Source organism: Prionailurus bengalensis, chromosome A2, assembly GCF_016509475.1.
Source record: "Prionailurus bengalensis isolate Pbe53 chromosome A2, Fcat_Pben_1.1_paternal_pri, whole genome shotgun sequence".
Classification (NCBI taxonomy): domain Eukaryota; kingdom Metazoa; phylum Chordata; class Mammalia; order Carnivora; family Felidae; genus Prionailurus; species Prionailurus bengalensis.
In genome coordinates, this window is record NC_057348.1 from 161,989,381 (window position 1) to 162,004,241 (window position 14,861).

A 14,861-nucleotide genomic window follows, 5' to 3' on the forward strand; every position below is an offset into this window, starting at 1 on the left:
CATCTGATGGAGCCCCAGGCTGAGAAGCCAGGAGAGGCGGACGGGGCGCGCGTCACACCGCAGCTGCTCAAGTCGCGCTCGGGTGAGTTCGCCCTGGAGTCCATCCTGCTGCTGAAGCTTCGGGGTCTGGGGCTGGTGGACCTGGGCTGCCTGGGGGAGTGCCTGGCTCTCGAGTGGCTGGACCTGTCCGGCAACGCGCTCACCCAGCTGGGCCCGCTGGCCTCCTTGCGCCGGCTGGTGGTGCTCAATGTCTCCGACAACCGGCTGACGGGGCTGGAGCCGCTGGCCGCCTGCGAGAACCTGCAGAGTCTCAATGCCGCGGGCAACCTGCTGGCCACCCCTGGGCAGCTGCAGTGTCTGGCCGGCCTGCGGGGCCTCGAGTGCCTGCGGCTCCGGGACCCCTTGGCCCGACTCGGCAACCCGCTGTGCGCCAGCCCCTCTTACTCCACGCTGGTCCGAGAGCTGCTGCCCGGCCTGAAGGTCATCGATGGCGAGCGCGTGACCGGGCGTGGCAGTGAGTTCTACCAGCTGTGCCGGGACCTGGACAGTTCCTTGCGCCCCGGCTCCAGCCCGGGCCCGAGAGCTGCTGAGGCGCAGCCCTGGGTAGAGCCAGGGTACTGGGAGTCGTGGCCCCCCCGGAGCAGCTCCATCCTGGAGGAGGCGTGCCGGCAGTTCCGGGACACGCTGCAGGAGTGCCACGAGCTGGACCGCCAGGCCAGCGACAGCCTGGCCCGGGCTGAGCAAGCGCTCGGCCCTGCGGCCACCGCCTCGTCCTTTGTGTTTTGAATATGCCCCTGGCCCGTGACAGCTGGGCACGGGACCCTAGGGTTGGCACGCTGTGGCCCGGCTGCCCATGTCTCCTCTCCTGCCTTGGTACGCGTCTGTGCGCTTTAATCACGCTGGCCACCGGGCCGCAAGTTGGGCTCTTTGTTTACCTGTGTTCCTAAGAGCAGCCCCTCCCTCCTACCCCCACCTCAAGGAAGATCCCATACTGTCCCTCCACGCACTTCAAGGACACACCACCTCCGCGGCCTCTAGCATGGGTGAGGACCGTCCTCGAGCGGCTGGTGGCGTGAGGCTGTCTGCCACCTGCGCTGTGCAGCTGGGGAGGAGGCTGTGTGCTGAGCCGCGTCCTCGGCCGCTGCCACCGTGGCTGCGCGGGTCTGAGACTTAAGGGAAGAAAGGCGCTTTTTCCTAAGGTTAAAGGTAAGAAAGGCAGGGCGCGCTCGTCTGCTCTCCCGGCCAGTCCTGGGGAGAGGACGCGGCAGAGCACCGAAGCTGGCGTCCTCCACCCTGCAAAGCTGCCTGTTCAGACGACCCTCTGCTGTGGTCCCCCCTGTCCCGTGGGACCCTGGAGCCTTCGCTGCCCATCCTCACCCTCACTGATCCCTATTAAATCTTTCTGTTGGCGGAAGCATCGCTGCCTGTCATTCATGCATGAGTTTCGTTTTCCCCAGCACAGACGGGAAGTCTCCTGTCCCTCCTGTAAGACCTCGCTCCCACAGTTGAGCCGAGAAGGAGGCCATACAAGAGGAGGAGAGCACGAATCTGGGAGAGCGGTTTTATTAGCTCGGGGATAATGGGATCGTCCTCCCTGGGCGCGGGGATGGGAGGTGGGTCTTTCACTGGTTACCTCCTGCTGTCCGGGAAGCGGGACAAAATTCTAGAGGAAAGGAAAGAGAAGCTAAGATTTGGGTGTGAGGGAGGCTGTTTGGGTCGGTCCAAGCTTTTTTCCCAGGCTCTGAATCCTTACCCCTTCCCCCCCCCATCCCCGCTGCCTCCCTGGGCCCCACCCTGGCCCAGCTGTCCCGGCTCCGCCCAGTCCCCCTTGTCCTGGCCACCTACCAGCAGGCCTCAGCTGGGGGGCAGGGCCTTGAAGAAGGCAAATTGTCCCGGGAAGTAGTAGCTGTGGGGGTCCTCTCCTGCACGCTCCACCCTGCTGCACTGCTCCTCGTGCTGTTCCTCAGGCTCCTGCCAGCGCCAGCAGCGGCTCAGGCCCATGGCTGTCCCTGCTGTCCCCGCAGCGGCGCCCCGGGGAGGGTGGCGCCCGCCTCCACATCCCTTAGGGAATAGCGGGGCCAGGCCCAGAGCCCCTCCCCACCCTCCTTCACAACCTCCTCACCCCTTCCTCACCTTCCCCCCCTTGCCATCCTCCTCCCCGCTCCTCTCCACCTCCTCCTCTGCCCACTCTTACCCGTTGGACCTGCGTGAGTATGGGGCAGTGGACCATCCGGCCTAGGACTTTGTCTGCAGAGTTCAGCTTGATGCAGGCCAGGCATTTCCGCTTCCTCTGGGGAGGGGAGCATGGGGCCGGGGGAGGAGAGAGGTCAGGGCAGTCCTGTGGCCCCGGCGGGGTGGAAACTGGGGGCTGCGTGCCGTGGGGATGGGTGCTCCCAGCAGGCTGTAGGGCGGAGAGGCGAGGGGTCCTGCGGGCCAGGCCCACCCCAGGACGGGGAGATCTCACAAGTCGGGCCCATCCTGCAGCTCTCAAGCTAATGGTGTGTGTGCAGGCAGGACTCCTTCCCCAGATGGACTCTCCCCACCGGACTTTGACCAGAGCCACTCTACTGATATATTAATTTGTATTTTCTTCTGGGATTTGATTTGAATACAAGGGTCATGACATAAAAGTCTGGAAAAAGTCACTGGTAGAATCCAGTCCCTCCCTTAACAGACGGAGGGAACTGAGACCTTCAAGGAGCTGACAGTCACAGGCTGGTGATTGGGAGGGCCAGAACTAGCACTGGATCTCCCAGATCATGGCACTCCCCGCCTGGGGACTCCCCCGTGGCAAGGGCTGTGCCCCCCAAGTGACAGAATACAGTCAAGCCCTGTTACGAATCAGTCCAGGCTGGGCTGTGTCTACTTGAAGACTCACGAAAGTGGGGAGTTCACCGGGCCTGGGATGGGGACCCGGCAAACCCCATTCCGTGGGCCTCTTCCACCAGTGACTGGAAGCCGGAGAGAGGAGCTCGGACAGGAGGAGGACTCTCCCTGAAGAACATCTGTCCTCTCTGCTCCTGCCTGTCCCGGCCCTGGCCGCCCACAGTGCCATGGCCCGGGGCCCACACAGCCAGGTCGGCCTCTAGGGAGGCTGCCCCAACCTCAGGGCTTTTTGCTGGACCCCGATGACATATGCTCGCACTGAGTGAATGCCCCCATCTCTCTCTCTCTCTCTCTCTCTCTCTCTCTCTCTCTCTCTCTCTCTCTCACACACACACACACAGGCCTTCACTCACCCCATTGGGCTTGACTTTGCACTCAGCTTTTTTCCAGTCTTTCTTCCGGCAGCTCGTCTGCTGGAGCTTAAATTCCAGCCTCACAAAGGTCCCTGCAGGGAAGAACTGCCGACAGACAAAGGCCAGCAGCCGGCTGAGTGGCCCAGCAGTCCCTAGATGTGATCTGCCCCTCCTCCCCTGCGTGAAACAGCACATCTGAGAAGGCGGCTGGGATGCCGGTGCCTCTGGAGAACTGGGTGCTCAAGCCCAAGCACTTCTGCACCTGCTTCCTGCCCCCTCCCCTCCCCTCCCCAGGCAGTGCCGCTAACCGTGTCTGTGGCACTGTCCACGCCAATCTCCTTGAAGGCCCACTGAACAGGCGGGTGCTTGTGGAATTCTTCCAGGGCCACCTGCAGGCCCCGCTGCTGGGCCGCCGTGAGCTCCGCTCTGCCCAGGCCCACCATGCCCAGCCACAGGGCCACGGGGATCAGCAGCTGCCACATGGCTTCACCTCTGTCACCCTGGCCTTGCAGAGAGTGTGTTCAGCCAGAGGAGCCACCAGCCCGGGCCCTGCAGCTGGTGGGGGAGGCAGAGGTGGAGGGGCAGGAAGTGGCCCTCTTGTCCAGACTCCCCTGGTATTCCCCTCGTCCTTGCTCCCCTCTCCACCCCACCCCCCACTTTGCCCTGGATCCAGCTCAGCCCACAGTTGGCCTTGTCCGGCTAGATGCTGAGCTGGCTTTTGTCCTCAGGCCAAGAGCCTGGGAAGCCCTCCTGTCTCCCACTACCACGGTTCTGCCTCACTGTTTCCTAAAGCATTTTTTCTCTCCCCGTGTGTCTCCAGTCCCCTTTCCTGCCTGCTGCCCCAGAGCTCCTCTCTGCTTCCCCCACCTCAGCCTCTCCAGGTCCGCTTCTGCCCCAGCACGCCCGAGCCTGCTGGCTCCCTCATAGTCCTGGGAGCCCTGGCCCTGGCACCCCCTCGGGCCCCCAAGGCTAACTCAAGGGGGAGGGGCAGGACACTGAAGGAGGCCAGCTGGAGGCAGAATATTTTTGGGAGGACGTAAACACAAGGGAGGGGCCCAGAGCAGGGTGGGAACCCGGAGGATGCTTAACCCTCCCTGTGCTGGGGCTGCCTGCGGCCATTGGCCCTACGTAGCCCTGATCCCCGAAACCAAACCGGGGTCTCAGCTCCACCCTACCATGGCTTTCTTCTTTAGGCAGAAGTCTCCTTTAACTTCTTTTCTGGGGTCTTCCCCCACCACCCCTTTCCCAGCCCTTCTGATCCCGTCCCCCAGCCCACCCCAGCCCACCCCAGCCCATGACTGGGGTTGCCTGAGGCATGGACCCACCCCCAGAACTCCGGTGTACTGGCGGTCTTAGAACCAGAAGGTTACAGATGTGGAAACAGAAGCCCCCTCGGTGAAAGATACCAGGGTGTTGCCTTATAGCAAAGGCTCATGGACGGACAGATGGACAGTTGGGTTGACGGATCTCACCCTTGGAGCTGCTCCCTGTGGCCCCTCCTTTCACCTAGCTGCCTCTGGGGCCCTCTCCCCTCCTCACCTCCTCTCTGCTTCAGGGCCTCTGCTGCCCTTCTGGCCGACTGTGGCAAGCCTGTCAGCCTCTTCCTGCCCCCCACCCTCCAATCCGGTTCGGCCCCCATCTCCTCCCACACCCCGCTCCAGCTCCCAGCCCTCCCAAGGCTCCTCCCCACCCCGTTAGGATAGGCAGCCAGCCCTGGAGACCTCCCACCTCCCATCCACCCTCCCGCTTCCCCGCCCTGACTTGCCGCCTGACCTTCACCCCAACCCTGGCCAATCCACCCTCCCCTCCACTTCCCCTTGGCTGAGGAGCCCAAGCATTCAGCGGTCTTGGCCCGGCTTCTCCATGGAATATGGGACTGCCCGGCCCCCTGTCCTGCCTCTGTAGGGCTGCCCTCTTCTTCAGCCCCTCCTGGGTGACCAGTCCCCAGCATCCTCAGACCCACATTTCGGGAAAGCCTTCCCACAAATACAGACATCCTTAAACCCGATGAGGCCTCAGGAGTCATTCGACCCCTCCCCCTGCCTCCGAGGCCACACGGAGAGAGAGGAGTATGGTGTCCAGTGAGTTACCACCAGCAAACATGTTCAGTCTTGATCCTGCGTGTCTCATCCTTGGTGCTGATAGATTCAGAGGTCTCGTGCGAGCCCGCAGGCACCTCGGAACGGTGTGATGGAATTCACCAGGCTAGTGTGGGACGAGGGGGAAACTGTCCAAATACCACTCAGCCGCCATGCATCCTGAGCAAATAGGAACCAGCTCTGGGACCTGGTGGGCCGGGGACCAGCACTGGCGTTTCTCTGGCTCCAGGCCCTAGGCTAATTACCCCAAACAGAGGGTCTCATTTACCCTCCCCCCAAATCCCCGGAACTTCTGCTTCCTTCTCTGCAAGGTGGCCATCAGAAACTCCACGCAACGGGCTTGTTTTGAGGATTAAATGAGGACATACGTGGAAAGCGACTGATGGCCCAGGGTTTGGCACAAGTTTCCTCCCCTTCCCTATTCACTCCTGCTGTGCTTCTCCACAGGGAGCTGACAGCTTCCTTTGCCATGTGCTCTGGGGGTACCAGAAAGACCCTTGGCTTCTGGTAGCTCAGTTACCACGGCTCCTTCCCAGCCGGCTTGTAGAACAGGTTCTGTGTCTCAACCATGGTTGTCTCCTTCCCGGCTTCTTTCTCCTTGTGAATTTATATCTTTTTATTCATTTACCATCGTTTTGATGGAGTTTTGGAAGGGAGTAGGGATAAACACATGTGTGATCCACCATGTTTAATCAGAGTTCATGAACTATTTTTATTTATACACACTATATACAATGTACTTTATATATGTGTGTGTGTATATATATATATAGAGAGAGAGAGAGAGCGAGAGTTATGGGCTAAATTGTGTTCCCCTAAAATTCATATGTTGAAGTCTTAACCCCAAGTACTTCATAATGTGACTGTATTTGGAGTTTGGACTTTAAAGAGGTAATTAAAGTAAAACAAGGTCATGGGGGGGGGCGGGGGACACCAATCCAGTATGACTGGTGTCCTTATAAGAAAAGATTAGGACACAGAAGGAGGGCCACGTGAAGACACAGGGAGAAGACAGCCATCTACAAGCCAAGTAGAGGAGCTGCAGAAGAACCAACCGTGTGGACACCTTGACCTCGGACTTTTGGCCACAAGAATTGTGATCATAACTTTCTACTCTTTGAACCACCTGGTGTGTGTGTTACAGCAGCCCTAGCAAACCTACACACACACGTACAGAAGAAATCCTTTCCTAAGACTTGGTACTGTGCACTCAACCCGATTATTAGAAAAGCCACGTCTTTGTCTATACGACACAATAATCAGTGATCCAAAGAATGAGGCTAGGATGGCTAATACTAGGCTGAAAAAGAATCAAAATTAACTTTTTAAGAATAAACATATGGGAGGGGCGCCTGGGTGGCGCAGTCGGTTAAGCGTCCGACTTCAGCCAGGTCACGATCTCGAGGTCCACGAGTTCGAGCCCCGCGAGTTCGAGCCCCGCGTCAGGCTCTGGGCTGATGGCTCAGAGCCTGGAGCCTGTTTCCGATTCTGTGTCTCCCTCTCTCTCTGCCCCTCCCCCGTTCATGCTCTGTCTCTCTCTGTCCCAAAAATAAATAAACGTTAAAAAAAAAAAGAATAAACATATGGGAGCGCCTGGGTAGCTCAGTCGGTTAAGCATCCAACTCCTGATTTCAGCTCAGGTCACGACCTCACAATTCATGAGTTTGAGCCCCGCATGAGGCTCCATGCACTGACAGTGCGGAACGGAGCCTTCTTGGCTACTCTGTCTCTTCCTCTCTCTGCCCCTCCCCTGCTTTCTCTCGTTCTCTCTCTCTCTCAAAATAAATAAGTAAACTTAAAAAAGAAAAACATTAAAACAAAAGAATCAACATGTGAATCTTGTATTTTATCTGGAAAAAATATTTAAGAGATCGGGATGACATTTTTAATGTTTTAACGTGGCAGGAAATGAAACTTGGATTTTAATCAGTGGAAGTACCTTAATATTAATATGCCATTAACATTTTATAATTTATAATTACTCTTTCAAGAAAATTCAGCAAACTAATACAAGGAATTTGCACCTTTATGGAGTACATTTAAAGAGTCAGCTTCATGATGCAAAATTATTTTTCTAAATCAAAGTGGTCAGAAGGCAAATACCAAGCTGAATATCCAACAGACCTCATGGAGTCCATTAAACCTCACGCAGGGATCCACCACTAGATGGAGATGGTGAGCACAAGCTAGGTCCTTTACCCCTCGCCAGTTCTCTGCCAATTTTTTCTTTAAAAAAAAAAAATAATTTTTTTAATGTTTATTTATTTCTGAGACAGAGACAGAGCATGAGTGGAGAAGGGGCAGGGAGAGAGGGAGACACAGAATCCGAAGCAGGTTCCAGGCTCCTAGCTGTCAGTGCAGAGCCTGATGCGGGGCTCGAACTCATGAACCACCTGAGCCCAAGTCGGTGGCTCAGCCGACTGAGCCACCCAGGTGCCCCTCTACCAATTTTTTCAAATAATAGGCTGTAGAATTATTTTTCTTACATACTTGCGGTAGCCTATGGTCACTTTTTGATTTATGGTTTGACTGTAAGAAGTGTTTTTAGCTCCATCTGACCCATAACTCATGCCAATCTGTTACAATGATTTTTGTCTACCCTGCACACATTTGTTAGAACTGTGAACCAGGGCAGGCACAGATAATAAACAGCGTCTCCACCAGTGGAAGGTTCTTAGAGCAGTTTAGAAGCTATGAAACTAAATACTTTCCAAATGTTCTTTTAAAATTAGTTGTATTTTGTATAATGTGGTTGAATGTAGTAATTTAATGGAATGTTACTGTGTAGCAGTTAATGATGTTATATTGTAATTTTTTTTAAAAAAATTAATGTTTACTTATTTTTGAGAGAGAGATAGAGACAGAGCGTGAGCCTGGGAGGGGCAGAGAAAGAGGGAAACACAGAATCCGAAGCAGGCTCCAGGCCCTGAGCTGTTAGCACAGAGCCCAACTCGGGGCTCGAACCCATGAAGTGTGAGATTGCGACCTGAGCGGAAGTGGGATGCTCAACCGGCTGAGCCACCCGGGCGCCCGTACTATTGTAATTCCTAATAACGTCCTCAAAACAAACCTTCTTAAGTCCCGTTTAGAGGAGACTCTTCTCATGTTTTAAGACAGCTGAGGCAAACCACTTCTGAGAACATCTGAGGTCTCATTGGCCAGTTCTGAAGGCATCGAATTTAACTGTGACCCAGATTTGGTCTTGGAACGGAGGAGAAAGGCTCTGAGTTGAAACCAGGCTTTACGTTCTGACTTGCCACGTGGATTTGTTTGAGAGGAGTCTGGGTGGGAATGAGCTCAGGTCGGAGGTAGCACTTTCGGTATTTGGTGAACACGCAGAGTGGTGCGTGCCCCTTGCAGGAAGGAAACACTTGCACATACACCTGCTTCTGCTGAACTGCAAAGGCTTCACAGAGATTCTATTTAGAATTTCCTTGTGTTTCTAAATCAAGCTTGGCTTTTAGTAGATTTTTAAACCACGAATGGATACCCACAGGCTTCCAAATCCACCTTTTGAATTAAGTTGAAGAAGACACAGCCCGATGCCAGTCGGGAGTAGAAATAGACCCGGCATCATCCTAATAGAGGTGATCTGACCTGGAAAGGGTAAAAATGGAGATCTCCAGGGAAAGTCAAGTACCTCCTCTCTTGGCTCAGACGCCAAAATGCTTTGTTGCCACTCTTCCTGGCAGCGTGTGGTCCTGAGAGCAAATCACCAAGCGGCTGGTAAACGTGGTCCCCAGGACGTCAGGCGTCCTCCTCCCACTGAGCATCGGTTCCCCTCAGAGCCAGAGGCTCCTCAAAGGTTCTCGCGTTCCTGTCATTCTAGAATAATGTTCTGGGTAAAAGAATATGTCTGAGGCACTGCTACCTACAGTCAGAGTCCTTCAAGGGGGAGAATTACAGACCCAAGTTTTCTCCTAAGTGTCTTCTTTTTTGCCTCCCTCACATATTGATTGGAGTTTTCCTATGAGGAAGAGTGGTATTTTTCTCTCAGAGTTCTGTGAGACTCCTGTCATCTGCTTCACAAGCAGTGGCCAAGGCGGGGAGAGTTTGAAGTTTGCTGGTAAACGATTGATCCAGAATGCTGCCTCCACACCTGTGTGTTCTAATCCAATTCACTCAGCATGGGCTGGAGCTCTTCTGTTTTCTCAGTCATTTGGCCCACAGCACTTACAGAGTTCCTACCATGAACCTGAAGCCTTTCTAGAGGCTGGCTACAGTAGACAAGACAGGCCAGATCCTTGCTTTCTAAGTGAGTACATATCTAAACGGTTTCCCGTGGGTGACGAGAGCAATGCAGAACAGTAAAGCCGAATAGGGCAGCTAGCAGGTGATGGGGTAGGAGCCGGTGGGGGGCTGATAAAGACCCTCTGATCCCTGCTCAGGTCCCAGTGGCTGGAGTCTAGGAATGTTACCTTATATGGCAAAGGGGGCTGCAGATGTGAGTAGGCTAAGAATTTCGAGATGGGGAGATTATGTTGGGGAGCGATAATTAACAACAAAATCTCCTACCAACCCGGCAAAAACTCTCCTCAAAGGCAGAAGAGAAAGAAAACAGTTTGTCGAATAAACAAGAAACCAGGAAGAGATGTACATTACAGGCAGTCCGCTAAGAGATCGGGAAAACAGAGATCTCACCCTGTTACACAGCCCAGCAGATGCACACACACGCACACGCACACGCACACACACACACACACACACACTCTCACTCACTCACTCAAGATAAAGTGTAACTAGTCCTTCCCGGATTTGTCACCCGTAGTTCATCCTGAATTCACCTGGTGATTGGGGTAGCCACCTGTGTTTGCTAATTGCCTTTATGCAAAGGAAAAATGCACGGCTCCTATCTTTATGGCAGGAGGTGGGTTTGCAGCTTGGAGCCAGGGACCCACAGAAGTCAGGCTCCCACCCTTCCTGCCTGGGTGTGTGTGTGGGGGGGGGGTGGCGGGGAGGCAGCAGGACCCAGGGTCACCATCTTCCTTGATGTTTACATATCAGAGAGGTGGCTCCCAGGGCTTTGGGAAAGAGGCCTGGGCTGCAAAGCTGGCAAGAGGCTTGTGGTAGCTTTTAAAAGGATTTGCATGCATCTCCAAGGGGCAGAGAAAAACTCACAATGACAACTTTTCTTTTTTAATTTTTTTTAATGTTTGTTTATTTTTGAGAGACAGAGCGCGATTGGGGGAGGGGCTAAGAGAGAGGGAGACACAGAATTCCAAGCAGGCTCCAGGCTCTGAGCTGTCAGCACAGAGCCCGACGCGGGGCTTGAACCCACAAACCAGGAGATGATGACCTGAGCTGAAATCGGACTCTTAACCGACTGAGCCACCCAGCCGCCCCACCATGATGAGTTTTCTCAAGTAAATGCTCTAGGGGAAGGGGTGGGGAGGGAAAGTCTGTCCCTTTTTGCACCAGGGAGAATTAAAACTTATTTTTCATACTTTTAACTTGTATTTGCCCTCGCAATTAGCCTGGATTGTCCGAGTGGCCCCCACACATGATCACAAGAGTCCTCACAAGAGAGAGGCAGGGGGAGCTCTGACTCCAACAGGGACAGATGTGGCAACCAAAGTGACGCGCGCTACACTGTTGGCCTGGAAGCTGGAGAAAGGGGCCCCGAGCCCCGAGGAACACAGGACGCAGCTCTAGAAGCTGCAGGAGGTGAGGAGACCAGATTTTCCCTTAGAGCCTCCGGAGGGAACACAGCCTTGCCGACCCCTCGATTCCTGCCCTAGCCGACTTTGGACTTCTGGCCTCTTCCAGAACCGCGAGAGAACACGTGTGTTGTCCTAAGCCACCAGATTGGTGGTAATTTGTCACAGCAGGCCCCAGGAAGCTCCTACAGGTGCAGAGAGGAGGGCCTTTCACTGGGAAGAGCGTTTGGAGGAGAGGAAACTCGAGCTGGGATCTGAGGGAAGTGATGAGTGATCCCAGCGGATGGAACCGCCACGGCAAAGGCCCCATGGGGGGACTGGGCTCTTGTGGCTGGGCAGCGTCCAGCCAGACAGGTGGGGGGGGCCAGGGACAGAGGCGGGCATGGTCAGACCCGGTGGAACCCGAGAGAGACACTGGCCATCTGAGAGGTTTCCAAATAAAGGGCCATGCTGGCCCAGGGTTGGGCCTGGGGCAGAGGGGGAGAGTAGGGGAGGCTGGCGGAAGGGCCTGGGGCAGTGAGGGGGCACAGCTGGGAGGCGCCCGGGGAACTGGCTTCACCGCAGGAAATCAGATCTCTACCTGGTTTCCTACTGACCAATTCTGTGCTTTTCCTTTCAGAAAAAAACAGACACTACAGGAGAAGGTCTGGTTCAGCAGTTTGGGTGGGGGGGACCTTTGCCCTCTGTCTGGGGCTGCTCTTACAGCACCGCCTTGCCTTGCACAAGGAGGGGTGCTTTGATCTTTTCCTGAGGAGTTTCCACGACACTGAGCAGGCTCCTTTGCCCGGGTGCTGGCCTGGGACACTCAGGGCCTTCCTCAGTGGGGGCCGCGGCTGCTTTCTGCCCACATCCCCATGGGGGAGGCTCACGATGGAGGGCTGCCTGAGCAGGTGCACGGGGCCAGCAGGCATGCCCTCCACCAAGGTCTGCTGGGACCTTTTCAGCCTCCTCCCCCGGCTGCCCGCAAACTCCTGGACTGAGCCCTGTGAGGGTTTCCAGTCTGCCTTCGGGAAGCTGTCTCAAGCCAGAGTTAACAAGTGTTAGTTGTGTTAGTGACGTTCTCTCCAGCTTTTCAATAGCCATCCATTCAAAATTTGTCAGCAACTGCTTGGTTTCATTTCATATTAAGTACTATCCCCCAAGAGAGATTTCCATCGCTAAACCAGGGCTACGAGTCCTCTCAACATCCTTTCATGGGAAATAGCGCGGGCCATTTCTGTGTGGCTCGTGAAGGGGTGAGCGTGTGGCCCAGTGGCACACGGCAGGCGCTGACTCCCTATTTGTTGGATGTCCAGTGAGTCCAGTGGGGACGGCTGGGACAGTGTATCTGCGAGAGGTGGATGCAGTTTTCCCTCTTGCAGATACAGGACGGCTTCCAGACAATACTTGATCCTGGGGGGCCTGGTGGCTCAGTGGGTTGAGCGTCTGAGTCTCGATTTTGGCTCAGGTCATGATCCCAGGGTTGTGGGATCGAGCCCCGTCTCCGGCTCCGCCCTGGACATGGAGTCTGCTTGAAATTCTCTCCCTCTCCCGCTTGCACACGTGCTTTCTCTCTAAAATAAAAAACAATAAAAAGAGATGCTATGGCCTAACAAAACATTTTAAACAATACTCGATTCTCTTCAAGGCGGATTTCTGGAGACATGGTTCCCCTCATCCCCTGGCATGCCCACCTACTTTGTCATCTAATCCAGTAGTGGGAGCCAGCCACCGTTGGAGGGGAAGGGGGATCCTCCCTGAGCCCCTGGCAATTTTTGCTGTCCGGTGGGTCCTATACCCTGTCCAGCCCCATCATTCTCTGGTGAGCACATCAGAGCTACTCCACCGGGGCAGGCCACTTGGCTGGCTGCTGTACCTCCCCCCTACATCCTCCTCCCCTGCTACATCCTCCTCTAAGGCATACTGAGGGGTGAAGTCTCAAATACCAAGGCCTAGAATTCCTGGCTGGTAGAAAGTCAGGGAATCCCTCGCAACTCCTGTGTTCATTTCGTCTCTGCAGAGCAAGGGACCCATCATTTCCTTTGGCTCTGCCAGAAGAGGAAGTTACAGCAGGTGCTTAACTCCCGACTGGGCGGGAAGACACTCCTTCCATCGGGGCCCAGGGAGTGAGGGAGTAGTTGATGGACTTCAGTGAAGAGCCTTTCGACTAAGAGACTCTGATTACCAACAGAGGAAGATACTTTGGAGGGTCTGTGAAGGAATTTCCCATTGAGGATGCTTGTGGGATTGCAGTGTTTGGATGTATCACATTTAGCCATGAACTGATGGATATCTCACAATTACTCTGGGCTGGCCCAGCATTTTGTCTACACGTTTGTTTATTTTTGAGAGAGACAGAGTGTGAGCAGGGGAGGGATAGAGAGAGAGGGAGACGCAGAATCCGAAGCAGGCTCCAGGTTCTGAGCTGTCAGCACAGAGCCTGACACGGGGCTTGAACTCACAAACTGTGAGATCATACCCTGAGCTGAAGTTGGACACTTAACTGACTGAGCCACCCAGGCGCCCCTACATTTAATCTACAAGTAGAAACCTTGACTATGAGAAGTAAAATAAGACCTAAACAAATGCAGGGACCTGAATCTCAAATCTCTTCAAATGGATTTTAAAATATTGACAAAAAATTTTAAATATGGGCAAATTCTAAAGTTTATTTGGAAGAATAAACGACTGTCTGTAGCCAAGAAAGTTTTTTTGGGGGAAAAAAAGAAATCTGTGCATAGGGGGAGTACTTACATTATTAGATATTAAAACTTATTTTCTGTGATAAAAACATACACATAAAATTTAATTTGGGGTGCAGTGGCTGCTCTATATATGACACCCAAGGCAGAAACCATGAAAGTCTTTTACTTTATAAGAAATGAGCCCCCAATGTGAAATAAAACCAATTTCCCAGCTTTTAAAAATGGACGAATAGAGGAGCACCTGGGGGGCTCAGTCGGTTAAGGGACCAACTGTTGTTGGCTGGGGTCTTGATCTCAAGGTCATGAGTTTGGGCCCCACACTGGACTCTGTGCTGGGCGTGGAGCCTACTTAAAAAAAAACACATACATACAAATAGAAAAGTGAGCAAAGGGACATAAGCAAATTCGCCAAAAAAAAAAAAAAAAAAAAAACAAAAAGGCAAGGCAACACATAACTATGTGAAAAAACAAGTCAGCTCACTAGTAATCCAGGAATCCTAGTAATGCCAGGAAGTGACATATGAAATTCAAAACAATGAGAAACAATGACTTTATTTACTTATTTTTTAATGTTTTATTATTTATTTTTGGGAGAGAGACACAGACACAGCATGATCAGGGGAGGGGCAGAGAGAGAGAGGGGGAGACCCAGAATCCGAAGGAGGCTCCAGACTCTGAGCTGTCAGCACAGAGCCCAACATGGGGCTTGAACTCACCAACAGTGAGATCATGACCCCAGCCAAAGTCAGACACTTAACTGACTGAGCCACCCAGGCACCCCGACAATGACTTTAAATTTGAAAAAAAATAGCCCGTGTTGTCAATAAGATGGAAAAATGGGCATTTCTCAAGGGAAAGCTAATAAAATTTTCTGGAAGGTAATTTAGAAAACATTTAAAAAATATACTGGGCCTTTGACCCATCAGTTGCCCACTCCTAGAATTTTAAAATCAGGCATGTACGATAAAGGATGAATCTATAATGATCAGTGATATAGAAAAACAAGAAAATGTATCTGTACATTTATTCTGCCATTAAGGATCATGTCATAAAAGAATATCCAATAAAATGGGAGAAATGGGCAGAATACATTTTTGCATCGCATTATCCTAATCACATCAAACATGCATAGGTAAGCATAGAAAAAACATCGGAGGAGACATACCAAAACACGAAATGTAA

The 14,861-nt window shown here is 53.4% G+C and overlaps 2 protein-coding genes across 8 annotated transcripts; one reads left to right on the top strand and one right to left on the bottom strand.

Moving 5' to 3' along the window:
• The first annotated feature begins 6 nt into the window (after positions 1-6).
• LRRC61 (leucine rich repeat containing 61) lies at positions 7-1,414 on the top strand. Its single transcript, XM_043589866.1, has one exon. The coding sequence runs from the start codon at positions 7-9 to the stop codon at positions 784-786; it is 780 nt and encodes a 259-aa protein (XP_043445801.1). The 3' UTR covers positions 787-1,414.
• RARRES2 (retinoic acid receptor responder 2) lies at positions 1,310-4,885 on the bottom strand. Of its 7 annotated transcripts, none has more exons than XM_043589871.1 (6): positions 4,779-4,885; positions 3,548-3,794; positions 3,240-3,344; positions 2,195-2,290; positions 1,846-1,971; positions 1,548-1,663 (listed from the first exon to the last, which is right to left on the bottom strand). In XM_043589871.1, the coding sequence occupies exons 2-5, from the start codon at positions 3,719-3,721 to the stop codon at positions 1,855-1,857; spliced, it is 492 nt and encodes a 163-aa protein (XP_043445806.1). In that variant the 5' UTR covers positions 3,722-3,794; positions 4,779-4,885; the 3' UTR covers positions 1,548-1,663; positions 1,846-1,854. The 7 variants fall into 7 exon arrangements, with proteins under 7 accessions (XP_043445803.1, XP_043445802.1, XP_043445805.1 ...); XM_043589874.1 differs by having other exon boundaries at positions 4,712-4,825; XM_043589873.1 differs by having other exon boundaries at positions 4,107-4,812.
• Between the last annotated feature and the right edge of the window lie 9,976 nt (positions 4,886-14,861).